Raw genomic sequence first — 15576 nt, forward strand, 5'->3', positions numbered from 1 at the left:
AAGAGGTCTGGAGCCTTGCATTTGGCCCCCAAGCCTGAGGTTTCCCATCACTGACTTACCCCATCCAGCTGCAGTGGAGTGCGGAACCTTTTCAGCAGTGCTTTGAAACCACCTGACAACTAGCTGATTTTCAGGTGCTTAGGAAGCACTGCAGAAGGAGCTTGGCAGGTGCTGCCAATCGGCAGTGCCTGCAAAACCCCTTTCAGCTAAGCTTTGCCTTTACCTGCCCCTCAGCTGACATATATGACATCAGGTGTATGGCAAGTAGCTGTGACTTGCCCACAACAGCCTCACAGGCTAGAGGGGGACACCATTTGGGCCAGTGGTTCCCCACCCTGATCTTAATATACATGCTCAGGTAGGTGCTATATTGGTTGGGGATCACCTGCATTCAGCTCTTGGGTTGCATGCTGTTTTCTGCCCCTGACTGGTCATCTGCAGGCACAGTGGGGAGGGTGGTGGAATGTTTCAGAGAGTGCAGCAACAGATTTGTAGTATTCTGTGTTTATAGCCCCTCCCTATCAGTCCAGGATTTTCTTCCCACAGACCTGCAGTAGACAGTTGATGCCTTTACAGAGCTTGGAAAAGTTACTTTTTTAAAACTACAACTCCCATCAGCCCCAGCTAGCATGGCCACTGGATTGGGCTGATGGGAGTTGTAGTTCAAAAAAGTAACTTTTCCAAGCTCTGTTTATTATAGTCATAAGACCCATTCAGGTTAAAATGCAGAGCACAAATAACAGTACACAAAAGATACAATTTATCCAGTTTTAGTTAAACACAGTCAGTTGATCTTCTGTGTGCATGGCAATTAGGAAAAAGTTACCCACCTGTTCAGTCATATACAAGACCTTATCCAATAAACAATGCATTACCTGACAAACTACTCAGAGGAGGGTAAATTATATGACATTTAGAATAGAAATTACAGTATAGAAGTGCATGTGTCAAGAATTTCAAGGACTCCCATCTAACAGCCTTATATGGATACAATCTCGGGAAATAGATTTTTCAAAAATCTGCCCTGGAATACTGCTGGTGATAAAACGTTACCTCTTGCAAGTATAAATTCTCAATGAGTTTGTATATTCTTGATAGAAAACGAATTAAAAGATGAACTATCATAACTGGGCACAATCCCATGAGCCATGGGGGAACAAGTTCTAGTAGCCAAGGAGTATAGATTTCGTTTGTCATTGCCATACAATTGTTGGGTCAAAATTTTGAAAGCTTGTTGCTCAAGCATTAAAAGGGGTTTAAATGAAACACCTATTGAACTAATTTCATGTAAAGTTATATGGGACCATTTATTAAAATATGAGGCTATTAGCATTAGTTGTATAATGCTAGATACTGATGAAGAAAAATGAGGATGTAACCCAAATGTGTTTGGATCCATGCTCTGGTTTCCACAAATCCTATACCAGTTTCCATGCACATGGCTGTATATCCTACCCAGTTGGATACTCCCAGAATATGATGTAAGAAAAGAGCCTGGGCTTTTTTTCCAGAGCAGAACTAGACAACTCAATCCATATAGGAATACTATTGAGTCAGTGGCTTGGCTTTACCCTGAGAGGTGGACGATTACTGCAGCCACCTTGAATATAATAAAAACAGTTGCGGATGCACTGCAGTTTGCAGATTCAAGTGCATATTTATGTTGCAAGTTCTACTTGAGGTTGTATTGAAAATGGAGCCCTAGTTATTAACATGTTCCAAAGTATTCCCTCTTCATGTCTAATAAAACCTTTCCCATGATTTAGAGAAAACCAAAATTTTACATTTTGCAAAATTTATAATTGATGAGATTTTAATCACAATAGTCTGAGAAGGCCTGTTACAGTTGCTTTAGACCCAATTGTGTTAAAGATAATATCACAGCATCATCTGCATATAACAACAATGAGATCTTAACTTACACCAGTCTTTGGAGGGCTGCCTACCGTCAGCAGTGATGAAACCAAATCATTCAGAAATAAAGTATGGGGCCAATATACATCCCTGTTTTATACCTCCTGTTTGTCCTGATCTCATATGACAGTTGACCCTTCTGACCACAGCAAACTTGAATACTAGTTTGAACATACAAATTGTGAATAAGAAATAACGATCTTTTGTCCATAGATGTTTTTGCTAGTTTATCCCACAATAACTTTCTTGAAACAGAATCAAAAGCCCCTTTCAAGTTGATAAGGAGTTTGCCTCTGCTTCGGTTACTATATTTCTCTGTTAAATGGACCAGCACTATACAATGATCCAATGTAGATTTATTATGACAAACACCAACTTGTTAATATCCCAAAATAAGAGAAATGACAAAGAACTGACAATACATGGCAGAAGGGATCCACAAGCACAGGAAATGACATCAGCAGAATGATTTGTACTGTAGTTTAACGGATTGCACTCAAAGCTAAATGTCTCAGAGGTGAACTGTCTGTTCCACGCTGCTAAGAGAGGTGTGCCCACCTCACCGGCAACACAACTGTCTGACACAGAAATTCATAGACATGTTGTTCCAGACAGGCAACAGCCTGCACACCCAACTGGAATTGCAGTCTAATTCTTGAACAGTCTTTGCCATGGCAGCTGTTGCCATTATGGCTGGTGGAAATTTCCATGTGTTGCTGCGCAGTTACTGCCACGTTTTCTTTGTCATACATCCAGCAGAGCAATAAAAGGAAACATCTGTGGAGTAAAGAGCTATGTTTGTCCCAGAAATTAAAAGCATTTAATTGCTTTTGCTCAGAATGTAACATCCAAAAGCCTCATGGAATATACCAAGAATTTCAATAACTCCTCAGAGCTGAAGAGAAAATAAGAAATGGTTTTTCCTTTTGTTATATCTTTGTGTCAGTTATAGAAGTTTTTCTAAACCAAATAGTGGGAGCTAAACTATAGATCAACCACACAGTTTTTTTCAAAAAACTTCTTTGTTCAAGAGCAGTAGTTGGCTGTTTATTCTGTGGAAATCTTTGCTTTTGCAAAAGATGTTAATTTTTCAAGGTCGTTAGTGAGTCCCAAATGCCACATTTCAAGTTCTTTCAGTTCATTTTATTCCCTCATTAAGAGGATAACATGTGAACTGACCCTCAGAATTTCACTCTTGTTGGGAGGCCATAACTCCAGTTGGAATGTGAGACATTGAAATACGTGTTGCAAGTCAAGGGGGGTTTACACACATGGTACTGCCACCAGACTTTCAAATGCATTCAAATGTAGCATGAGAGCCAGAAGCCAAGATGTACTTAGTTAAATGTAACTGAACTAGCATTTATGTAGCCAAGATCAATTCAGATTTGGATAATTGTTTATAAACAGATAAGTGCTCGCTTCTGGTTCACATGCTGCCTTGGGCTCCTACTGGGAGGAAGGGCAGGATACACATCGAATGAATGAATGAATGAATGAATGATACTTCCTCCAGGAAGCAGGTAAGCATAAGCCTAAGGATGTTGGTGTGCTGTCTGTTTGCTATCATCATTGCATGTACAAATCAGCTCTAAGTATGGAATGGATAATTACTGTAAGATATAAGTTATAATCATTAATCTTCATAATAATTAAACTCTTAAGAATTGCTTTGATGAACCAGATCAAAGCAAAGTTACTATATTTCTAACAATCTCCTGGCCGATGCCTCTGAAAGTTCACAAACTGACCAGTGGAGATGGCCACTCTGTTTTTTGTTAGGTATCTTGTGAACATGGAAGCTTTATTCAGTTACCATGCCTAACAGTTATATAGATATTGTTATTTTCTTATGAAATGAGATGCTTCATAGGAGGGAATTCATAAATGAAATAAAAAGTTGTGGAGAGGCCTAGCCTTGATAAATTTAATCCTGTTTTAAAGCCATCTAAATTGCTGGCCATCATGTCTTGTGGCATCAAATTCTGTAAGATAATTATGTGTTGCTTGTGAAGAAGTGCCTACTTCTATCCTGAGCCTTCTTTGTGCGTGTGTCATGGAGTATATTTGCTAATATTCTAGCAGGATATATGAATTCCTTTATGGCCTAATTATTTAACAGTTATTGCTGATGTGGAATCTATTCAAACGGTGAACTGAAGAGCTTTATCTAACAACTTGCCTTTGTTTCCCATCTGCAGTTCCTTTTCTTTCTTTTAACACTTATGCTAAAGTGCTTTGTTCTAATTATTGCATGGCAATACCTGCTTATTTCCTAGAACTGTTTCAAAAATGGTTAGTGACATCACTACTTGTTTTTTCTTCTGGCTGAGTGTTAGTCTTGTTCTATGACCTGAAATGTACAGCCGCTCTTCATTCCTTCACTCCATTCTGCACATTTGAGATCTGTGCTAGTAAGAGCTTTGCCATTCACTGCAGTGTTAAGGGCAACTCTGTGCTCTATTACCCACTGACTGCATCTGCAAGGCTGCCTCTAATAATATTTGTTTAATTTATTAAATTTATATCCCACTCTTCCTTCCAGTATTGTCCAGGGCAATACTGAAGTGTAAGCAGCAGTTCTAATTTGGGACATGCTAAAAAGAATGACACCAAATGACCATTGGAATGCTTTGGTTGCTATCAAACGGCTCTGGAAATACATTGGTTTCTATTGGCCATTAAAATGCATTAAACCAAGGGTAATTGGTTGCTTATGCAATGGTCTTTAGAGGCCATCTCTAAATTGCCAAACAGGAAAATAATGCTCCAAATTTTATTTATTTGTTTATTACATTTATTTCCCACCTTTCCTCCAGGGAGCTCAAGGTGGTGTACATGGTTTTCCCCTCCCCATTTCATCCTCACAACAACCTTGTGCAGTAGGTTAGGCTGAGAGACAGTGACTGGCTCAAGGTCACCCAGTGAGCTTCACGGCTAAGTGGGGATTTTAACCCTAGTCTCCCACTATTATAGTCCAACGCCCTAACTATTACATCACATAGGCTCTCCAGTGGAATTGCTAAATAATGGATTTAGTTGCTAGCACAATGGCAGTGCTCCTCTGCCTTTTAGAGCTATGTGACAGGGAGAGTTGAATGTCCTGAAATGCTGCCTATCAGTTTATCTCCATGCTGGGAAATATTACACCTGTTGAAGTTCCCACTGACTATTAGTAGGGTTACCAACTTATTAGAAAAAAGCCTGGCTCTGCCTCCTCTTGTGCCTTTACCAATAGCTTACTGAGGTACAGAAATCAGCAGATGCTTTTCACAGTGTGGAATTGAATATTGTCACCTGGTAATGCGTCTGCACATCAAGATGCTGTTAAACGCTCAGTGGCTAATCGAAAAGTTGGCAACCTTCACTGTTAGGCAGAAACTTCTAGTCGAAGGGAAAAGGTGGCAATGCTATTTTGGAGTCTGAATATATTTCATTCTTGGTTATTTTGCCTGCAAGTTTAAACAAGAGCACAAAACAAACATCCCATTTCCCTATCCTCTATGTTTATGGGAAAGTTTGAAAGTCCTTAGGATACTGGATCTCTCCCAGCAATCTGTGAAATAACCTCTAGTCACTGGAATGCTTACAGACGGATCTGGAACTATTTATTGGCCAGACATTTTTGGTTAAGGGCCATGTTAAAAAGCCTGGCTCAGGACAGCTCAAATCCACTTCTCCATTCCCTCTGAGGATAGCAGCCACAGAAGGATGGCGTTCCGAGGAGTTTGCCTTCTCATGTGCCTTTTTTCTATGGCACAGATGACAACTCAGCAAAACACCAGACCCAAGAGAAAGCCAGAACCCAAGAAAGGTAAGAGACCCAAAAAGATGAATAAAGGTTACAGCTTATATAATATTTGCTTTCCTACAAATACTAATTTACAAAGGCTTTGCTTCTACTTAAAAATAAATGTGAGTCCATAAATGTGGGGTGAAAAAGCTTGGAGTGATATAGTTGCTACCAATGTCTACCGTTTATAACCATATTGAGCTGGAATGCAGGAGGAGTTTTATAGATATAGTTGGATTCGCCACTCAAGATGTAAGGCAGATCTAAGATGCGTCAGTGCTATTGAGACACACACACCCCAATTGATATTCACTAATTTTTGAGAATATAACATCTAGTCATTACTTGGTTCTGTCTCAAGCCCTAATTGGAACACACATGTCCCTTGGGAGGCAGAGAGCAAATGTAAAGGACAAGATGGTGCAATTTGCAATCTGCAACCATAGCTATATGCTACACTTGAAAGTGACTTCTCCCACAACACCAAGTCTTGGCAACAGAACCCTGACAAACCCAACATTCTGTCCCAGCCTGACTTGCTCAATACCAGAACACTGGCTTATCTTATATGAGGTAAATTTTACACCCCAGGTTACTTACTCATGAGTGCAAAAAACAACCAGTTTTCAGAATGTTCTAGTAATTGGTGTGTCTTGGCTTATTTCTTTACTGAATTCCAGCTTTCTGTGTGGCATGAAAGTGGCATAATCATTTGGGAACACATCTTTCCTCTTCCCCCCCCCCGACGCTCCATTTCTATCCTAAGGAGAGACTCAGAAACATCCAAAATTGCTTTTGTTGTTATTGTAAACATAGCACATTGGATTATGTCTGTACTGAATTTAGGTTTCTGTGACACCTGGAAGTGTCTTAACTAATTATGAGGTATACTTCATGCCTCATTTCTCAGGAGAGGCTTACAAATGTCTTTCAGATTTTTCTAGATTTTTGGATGTCTTAGGTTATGTCTGTACCAAATTCAGCATTTTACTAGCGTGGAAGTGGTTTATACATTGCAGGTGCGCGTTAGAGCTCCCCATTTTGAGAGAGAGGTGTAGAACTCACATTTGCAGACTTTTCTAGTAACTAGGATTCTTGGACCATTTATCTACCAAATGTCAGGGTTTTAGTTCATCGAAAGTAAACTACCAATTTTAATACCCACTAACTCAGACAGTGGACTCCAAACGTTTTAATATATATTTTTGTTTTTCATCTTTCTGGTACTCATTTATTTTCCTTTACTGGCTTACATAATGCATGTAACAAATGATTTTTATGGAGGAAGGATGACACCAGCACTGTTTATATGAATAGTGCAAGCTAAATGAATTAATAATCACTAATATATATTTTTATGAAATTAATTGTAGAAAATGACCTGTAGAATTTCAATGGGTCTGCCTGTCTGTTGTATGAATGAGCTAAATATATGTTGAAAAAACTATATAACCTTCTGTTCTTGAGTTTAGAAACAGTTACCAACAATCACTACAAGTTATGCCTTTTAGTGTTCCTTTTTCATTCACAGTTCTCCAGCTCTGACCATTAGATCTCTTAAAACATTTGCCTACAGAAATCTAGACTTAGAGTAAATATGACATGAAGTTTTATTGTTTTATCTGAAGAGGAAAACCTATAACACAGCCAAGGGAAGCTGTTATAAATAGGAGATTCAATGTGAAAAAAAGAAAAGCATGTCATTCATTAAGTCATGTCACAAACCGAACATAGTTTCTTCAATTTATTACTCTGAGTATATTACATTCATGAAAAAAAGAAAAATAAACATTAAATAGAAAAGTGTATTACATTATTTTTTAGTGGGAGTGAGGCAACAGGTTTGCTCATCTATCTCTGAACTGGGGCCAGGGAAACATCAGCACAATCTGGCTTTGGATATGGGGATTCTCTCCTTCCTGCAGCTTTGCACAGCATTTGTGGCTAGGGCAATTGGTATATAGAAACCAGGGATGCCATCTCCATGAAATTCTGGTTCTCTATGTATAAAGAGGGTTCTGCAACACAGGAAAGCATTCAAATGTGTGTTTTCCCCACTTTGAAGTCATACAGTTCAACAAAAACTGCACGTGTAAATTGCTCACTTTTCCATTTTTCTGTCTCAGTGTGACAGTTGTGCACTTCATTCTCTCTTATGCTGAAATTACTGTCCAAACTGGCTTTATCAAAAGAGCAAAGCACATTAACACTATTATCACTTCTTCCCCCTTATCTATTATATTTAGACTGTATATGGCAGTATTCTAAATTGAGTCTTAAGCATTGCATGGCCAATTGGATGAGGTTTTTCTGTTTTTGTGGCAGAGCCCTCAGATCAAAACTGTTCCATGTTTAAACATGCTCATGCATGAAATGCATATCATATTGTTGACTAGAGGGGCCATGTGTCCTACTTTACAGAGGATAGTCTTTCATTTTGAAAAGTTGTCTGGTCCAAGTCAAGTTTTAAAGATGAAGAACTATAAGGAAGGAGAGCAGAGCCTTGCCATATTCATGCTATGACTGGTAGCTAGAATAGCTGTACACATCCCAAAGAAAAGCAGAATGTAATTTATAAAAAACCAGAAATATTGTGATGAATGATTAGACTAGAGCGCTGTGAAACAGACATTTTCCTAGAATGTGTTTTTGAAAAGAGGAACCAAAATAATAATGATAATGCAAAGTTAGTGAAGCTCATTAAAGTTAACTGAGCAATGACTAAAGTAGTCATTAATACACATCTTCTTATTCTTTTCTTTTAATTCTTGCCATTTATTTCACATTTCTAACACATGAGAGGTGCATATGACTATAAAAACAAGGTGGCCAAGTTTGAGGGTATTTTGGGTCCCATGTTTAACCAGATGTGATATGCAACAAATAGGTGAGATATTTTGCCACATGGACACATTATTAATTGCTAATTCCATCTACTCCTCCAAGTTAGATTACTGCAATGTGCTCTACGTGGGGCTGCCTTTGAAGACGGTTCGGAAACTGCAGCTTGTGCCAAATGCAGTGGCCAGATTGGTAACAGGGACCAGACGGTCTGAACATATAAAACCGATTCTGGCCCACTTGCACTGGCTGCCTGTTCCGAGCTCGATTCAAGGTGCTGGTATTGACCTATAAAGCCTTACACGGCTTGAGACCACAATACCTGATGGAACGCCTCTCCTGATACAAACTCACCCGTACACTACGTTCAAGATCAAAGGCCCTCCTCCAGGTGCCTACTCCAAGGGAAGCTCGGAGGGTGGCAACAAGGGAGAGGGCCTTCTCAGTGGTGGCCCCTAAATTATGGAATGATATTTCTGACGAGGTGCGCCTGGCGCCAACACTGTTATCTTATTGGCGCCAGGTCAAGACTTTCCTCTTCTCCCAGGCATTTTAGCATGTGTTTTATACTGTTTAAAATTTTTAATTGTGTTTTAAATTGTTTTTAAAATATGTGTTTTAAATTGTATATTTGTTTTAATGTTTTTGGTTGGTGTAAACCGCCCAGAGAGCTTCGGCTATGGGGTGGTATACAAGTGCAATAAATAAATAAATAAATAATACTGCTAACTTCATTTTTATAACACATATGCATAATGTGCTGCTTTTTTGTTTATTGTATACTTTGTTATATAACATTGGAAGCCATCTTATCCCATGTCAGACCATCTAGCTCAGTATCTTTTACACTGACTTGCAGTGGCTCTCCAGGGTTTCAGGCAGGGAGTCTCTTCCAGCTCTACCTGGAGATGACAGGGATTGAACTTGGGGCTTTCTGCATGCAAAGCAGATGCTCTACCACGGAGCTATGCCCCTTTCCCTGAATGAGGAAGGAAGTTCTGATTCCATTCATAACTGTGATTACATTCATTAGGTGTAGGCAGACATTATCATGCATCTCTTTATTTGCTCTGCAGATGTTATAAGCCTCAAAATGATTGAAGACCTGAAGGAGCACTTAGACAATATCTCCCAGGAAGTGGCTCTGCTAAAGGAAAAGCAAGCACTTCAAACAGGTACAAAACCCAACAGTCATATTTTATACACCACAAAATTGTATCAGCTTGTGGAGTAGATTTAGTGAGTGGGCTGTTTATGACATAAGATTAAACCATGATTTGTTAGCTAAAATATGGCTTGTTTTTATCTCCAGTTTAATATGAACTGTTCACTAACCATGGTTTGGGATGTTTGAGATCAACAAATGTGGATCTTAAACCATGGTATGAAGCACCATAGTTTGCACTAACTGGTTTCTCATTACATTCATTACATTACATTCAAGCTCAGACATCTGGATTTGTTCTGTTGTTTCACCCTCACACCCATCCTAGCTGCAGAGATCAAATCTTCGACAGGCAACATATGTTATCTTTTTGGCGCCTACTAAAGAACTTCCTCTTTCAACAAGCCTTTTAAGTAGAGACCTTATCCCAATCTGCATCTGTGTTGGAATTGCTTTTTAATATATTTTAAAACCTTTTTTAATGTTTTTAAAGCTTTTAAAAAATGTTTTAATATGTTTTTAATGGTTGTTGTGTTTTAATATATTTTGAAGTCTGTTTTTATGTTGTTTTAAAGTGCTTTTGTTTAACACCCTGGGCTCCTACTGAGAGAAAGGGTGGGATATAAATCAAATAAATAAGTTAAATAAATAAATAAAGAGCAGAGTGGCTAGAAAACCAAACCACTTCAGCATCTCTCCCTGTCCACATCCTCATCATCAGTCCCTGCCAGTCAAACACCCTAGCTCCTATGCTAGCTCATGAGGGGAATGGAAATAAAAGAACGCGAGTAGACAAATGCATTGTTTTATTATTTTTGCCGTGGAAGCAAAGTGAACAGCATTGTTCAAAGGGACTTATACAAACAGTTCAGCGGACACAGTTTTATAGGTCGCATTGCATTTTTCCACATCCCCATGATCTCTGCATGTCCTCCCCATTAGTGCTCTTTCTGCCTCTAAAAATGGGAGATGCACACCACACATATATCACTATTGTGTCCTTCCTTCCTTCATTGACCAGTGAGCAGGCTCAAAGGAACCACATTGTCCCTGCCTGCAACACCCTTTTATCCTGTCAAATCCCATCATGTCAGTTAAGTGTTGAAGTGTACAAAACAGCATGCACCCATCCTGTTGTGCAAGCATTGGGTGGTACATGGATTTCAAGGAACTTGAAACAGTTACCTCGGGGCTTTGCCTGCTAGCTAGCCTTGGGCTTCTACCCCTTATTTTTACAGTAATCGCAGAACAGGAGAGTTTGGGCTACGTGCTGAATGGGACTGAGACAAGTGTATTCACTGATCTGTGGATTAGTTCAAGGCAGTCTTCAACAGACTGTCTAAGGAGATTGGAAAGAGGGGTATGGCTCTATAGGGCAGCAATGCAGTAAGATAGTGAACCTTAAAATCAAACAGGTAACTATCCACACAAAAATTGTTCAGGAGTAGAATGCAGACCTATGTCATTTTATAAGCTGGTAACAGTGCTCCTAGTCTGGAAAGATACCATTCCCAGCTATCTGACAAGCAGTGGTATGCCCATCTTGGAGAAGACTTGCTGAGCACATTATCTGTCCCTCTGGCTGTGCCAGGTACCCCCACACAGACTCATTTGCAAGTGAGACTATCACCAGCATTAGTCATGGTGCCCATCAGCCAACCTATTGTATCTCAAACTCTCCTTTGAGAAGAAACCTTCAATTTAAACCATCCATCATACCTTTTCTTATCATGCAGAAGTTCTTCATCTCCATGCTCCAAGGCCCAGAAGAAGTATGGCAGTGCCAATTTCTCTGAAGCACCAGGTGGTGAGAGTAGAAGGCATACACAGGGACAACAGGCTATAACTCCCCCAGCTTAATAACAGAGATAACCAGCTTCATCTGGTATATGCCAAGGTCTGTGCTTTTCCAGGTGGACCACTGCTAGCCTCTGGATCTCTCTGGCTGTGCCACTCCTCCACATTGCTGTTAATTCCTGCTCTCCCTTCTGAAAACTGATAGGTGCAACAAGAAGGAGCAATCCTTGACACATCTCATCTTCTCCCTCTGGCTATGTGGATTGGGTCCAAAGGAAGAGGGTGTGAATTGGAAACAGCAGTGTGGAGAAGGGTCCCCTCAGAAAAGGTGGTCCACTGAAGGAATCTTGCCCAAAGGTTCCCAAAAACATTGGCCCAGATTAACACTGACTACCATTCACATACTATAGAATGAAACCTGTGGTTTAAAAACTCGTAGCATGGACAAGGCAGGAAACTGGTTCCTTGCAGATGCATTTAATAGAGCTAGTATTAAACCTCAAACCACTTTGTTCTTTTTCTGATGACACTCCTCCCTCCCCTTTTTGTCTTTTGCTAGTTTGTCTGAAAGGCACCAAAGTCAACCTAAAATGTTTCCTGGCTTTTTCCGATGCCAAGACCTATCATGAGGCCAGTGAAGACTGCATTTCTCAAGGTGGCACCCTCAGCACTCCTCATACAGGAGATGAAAATGATGCTCTGTATGACTATGTAAGGAAGAGCCTTGGGCCTGAAATGGAAATTTGGCTTGGCATTAACGATCTGGCAGCTGAAGGAAAATGGGTGGACCTGACCAGTACCAGCATTCGCTATAAGAACTGGGAAACAGAGATCACCACCCAGCCTGATGGTGGGAAGCTAGAAAACTGTGCAGTGTTGTCGGGGGTTGCTGTTGGAAAGTGGTTTGACAAGAGGTGCAGAGACCAGTTGCCTTATGTGTGTCAGTTCATGATAGTTTAACAGTGGGACTCCTCCTATGGAAGAGTAGGTCAAGGTGTTTCACGTGGTCCCGAAATAGAGTGCTCTCTGTGTGTGTGGGTGTTGTGTGGGTATAAATATACATACATATTTGCAAAGGAATATATATACACACATGCAACACCTATACACCCTCATATACTCTTTGCAGATAAAGTCATGGCTTGGCAGAATGAATTAGATCTATGCTGCATTTTAATTGGCTGAAAGCTACATCCAACTCAGTAGCAGTTATATTATTCTTAAAAGGCATGAGTTATCAATATCCACATTTTCGCACCCAGTACTTAATAGGATGACTTCATTATTTGAGCAGCATTTGAATGTTGCCAAAATAATGTGATACTTAAGGCTCATTAGTTGTTTGTTGCATGTAATCTTCTTCCAGTCCTTTTTTCCTTCCTGCTGACTGCACTAAATTAAATCAGTTTTTGCTGAATTGTCCATATTACCATCTCTTGGAATGAAAAGCTGAAAGTGCTTTAGCACAGCCTGCTTTCATTTAATGTTAAACCTCCTCATGGGCGAATTGTTAATTTGCATAAAACCACTTAGCACTTTTTTTACCACTAAAATCAGAGTTAGGTGGAATTGCTTCAGCCTAAATTATAATATTGGACAATGATGGTGTAAAGAAGGCAGAAGATGTGCAAACAAGATCCTTTTGTGTAAAAAAAATAAACAAAATAAAATAAAATAAATCCATCTGCTGATGGGAGAATACTATATCTCTGAGCTATGGCAATTTCCTTCTGGGTACATCTGGCTGAAAACACAACCAAGAAATTTGAGAAGGTATAACAAAAAGATCATCATATAGCCATGGTGGTGGGGAATAGTAGATGCTGAAGGACTACTATTACTCCAGCCTGTGTAATCTTTTCCTAAGCTGGAACTGAAGGGGAAAACAGTCCATGTTTCTTCAGTGGATATTCTGTGTCATCCCAACAGTATTAGTGCAGTACGTCCCTGCTTCAGCAACATGAACAAATCTGTCAACCTCGTTCAGAATTTGGCTGTTCATAACAGTATTTGCTTATTTACACACTATTACATGCTTTCACATAGGGAGCAGTCCCCATTCATGCAAAATGACATGATTGGCTTCCTCCATTTAAATGAGTAGGGAAGACTGAAGTATCATTGTTGTTAAATAGCCCACTGAATTGTGGCAGATGTTCTAAAAGAGATGCTATAGTTGGCTACTTTGACATGAGAACCTACAGTGTATCAAAATATCTTTCTGATTTTTATAGCAGCTGAGATGGGGTATAAGAATCTGAGATCACTGCCAAACTTTCTGTTGAAAATAAAGAAATACTGCTTGTGACAAAAGTGTTTTTGATCTACTTTAACAGCAAGTTTTCTTCTCATGGAAGGAGTACAGTCATCCATCAGGCAGGTAAAAGATATCATAGCAGCATAAAAAAGCCAACTGCACAATGTTTGCTTTACTGGGCTAGGATTTTTCTCAATATTTATAGCCTTCCCATGATTTACACCTGACTTAAACTGGACTACAGAGATTGGAATTGATTGATTTCCTTGAATTTGAATGGAGGTTATTGACATATCCCGAAACATTGATGAGGCTCACTACCTATGGCTGCAATCCTAACCACATCTACTCTATCGAATTCAATGGTGCTGATTCAATTTTCTTTCATCTTTAATTCTTTAATTTTTCACCCTCAACCCAGTGATTACTTAAAGAAGCAGTTCTCAAACGTCTGAGAGCTGAGATCTACTTTTTTCTAAATTAAAATTAGAGATATGTTATGTAAAGATAAACAGACAGCTTCCTTCTGGGACTGGTAATTTTGCTACAGATCTCCATCAGGAGTGTTTGGATGACTCAGTCAAATCCTATGTAGATTCTTGGCAGAGGCAGACAAAGGAAGCAAGACCAGAACACTAATTCATACACAGCAGGGAGTATCCTCTGGGCAAGCAGGATCATTTATATTTAATTTATATGGCAAACTACTGTGTGCTGGCACAGCCTGGGAATTTTGGTTACAGGCCTGCAAACTGGACTTCATCCATAAATGCTTCCCTACTAACTGCATATGTCCATACTTTCATCTGTTTCAGTGCCTCAGGAAACACTTCAGGTGTAAGAACTCCATTCTATCAGCAGAGTATTCACATATGTTTGAATTGTGCAAAGGACTCCAGACTATAATTATGAGCTCATGAAACTGCCTCATAACAAGTAAGATATAGCCCAATACTGCCTACTCAGACTAGCAGTCTCTCTCTAGTGTCTCAGCCTGATGTCTTCCTCAGTTTTGCCACCTAAGGTTATTTTTTAACTGGAAATGTTTGGCACTGAACCTGGGCCCTTCTGCATGTAAAGTATGTTCTGTACATCACAGAATCTGTTGTTTCAAAAGTCCTTGATTTACACCTCACTATTCATTAATCTGTCATTTGAAATCTATGCTTATGTATGTCAGTTGTGTAACGTGGCATAGGCCATCTCTCTATTCCCTTGGAGCATAGCAATGACAACTGTGGGAGCAAATTAAAGTAAATTTAGAATTGTGCAAGCAAATTATTTAGACACAAAGTATGTGAGCTCCCATCTGAACAATCAGCAAAACAACTTCCAGTCAGTGAAATGTGGAAAGCATTCCATATGACTTCAATATGTGTTACGGTAGAAGAACAGAGTCTCAGGCCCAAATTCGATTCAACAGATGGCTTTATTGCTAGAAGAGGCACAGGGGAATTTGTCCTCCAAACTGCGCCCCCAGGCAGATGAGGCACAGCACTTTTATTCAGTTACAGGCAACAAAGATACAAAGATACAATTCCCCAACTGTGTACTGGTAATTTTCCATTCTAAAGCGATCTTCTGCGCTTGCGCCTCCCTCTGGCCTACGTGTTAAACCCTCCTTTACTAATGGCGTTCAGTTACCCTCACAATCCTCCCCTTGATACTTCACTGACCCTCACTAAGAGGTTCAGGGAGTATCATTCTCACATGTAGCTATGGATCTATATTCATACAACGCCATTAGCTGTACTGCTGTTCTCCTGTCTGCTATGTTTTCCATCATGTTTCTTAACCCTTGCATAATCA

General features: G+C 39.7%; 1 protein-coding gene across 2 annotated transcripts; it reads left to right on the forward strand.

The window, feature by feature from the left end:
- Positions 1 to 256: 256 nt before the first annotated feature.
- CLEC3B (C-type lectin domain family 3 member B) lies at positions 257 to 14088 on the forward strand. Of its 2 annotated transcripts, XM_061586178.1 has the most exons (4): positions 257 to 358; positions 5677 to 5728; positions 9625 to 9723; positions 12070 to 14088. In XM_061586178.1, exons 2-4 carry the CDS (start codon positions 5677 to 5679, stop codon positions 12468 to 12470), a joined length of 552 nt encoding a protein of 183 aa, XP_061442162.1. In that variant the 5' UTR covers positions 257 to 358; the 3' UTR covers positions 12471 to 14088. The 2 variants fall into 2 exon arrangements, with proteins under 2 accessions (XP_061442162.1, XP_061442161.1); XM_061586177.1 differs by lacking the exon at positions 257 to 358 and having other exon boundaries at positions 5577 to 5728.
- The last annotated feature ends 1488 nt before the right edge of the window (positions 14089 to 15576 follow it).

This window comes from Rhineura floridana, chromosome 10 (genome assembly GCF_030035675.1).
Source record: "Rhineura floridana isolate rRhiFlo1 chromosome 10, rRhiFlo1.hap2, whole genome shotgun sequence".
Lineage (NCBI taxonomy): Eukaryota > Metazoa > Chordata > Lepidosauria > Squamata > Rhineuridae > Rhineura > Rhineura floridana.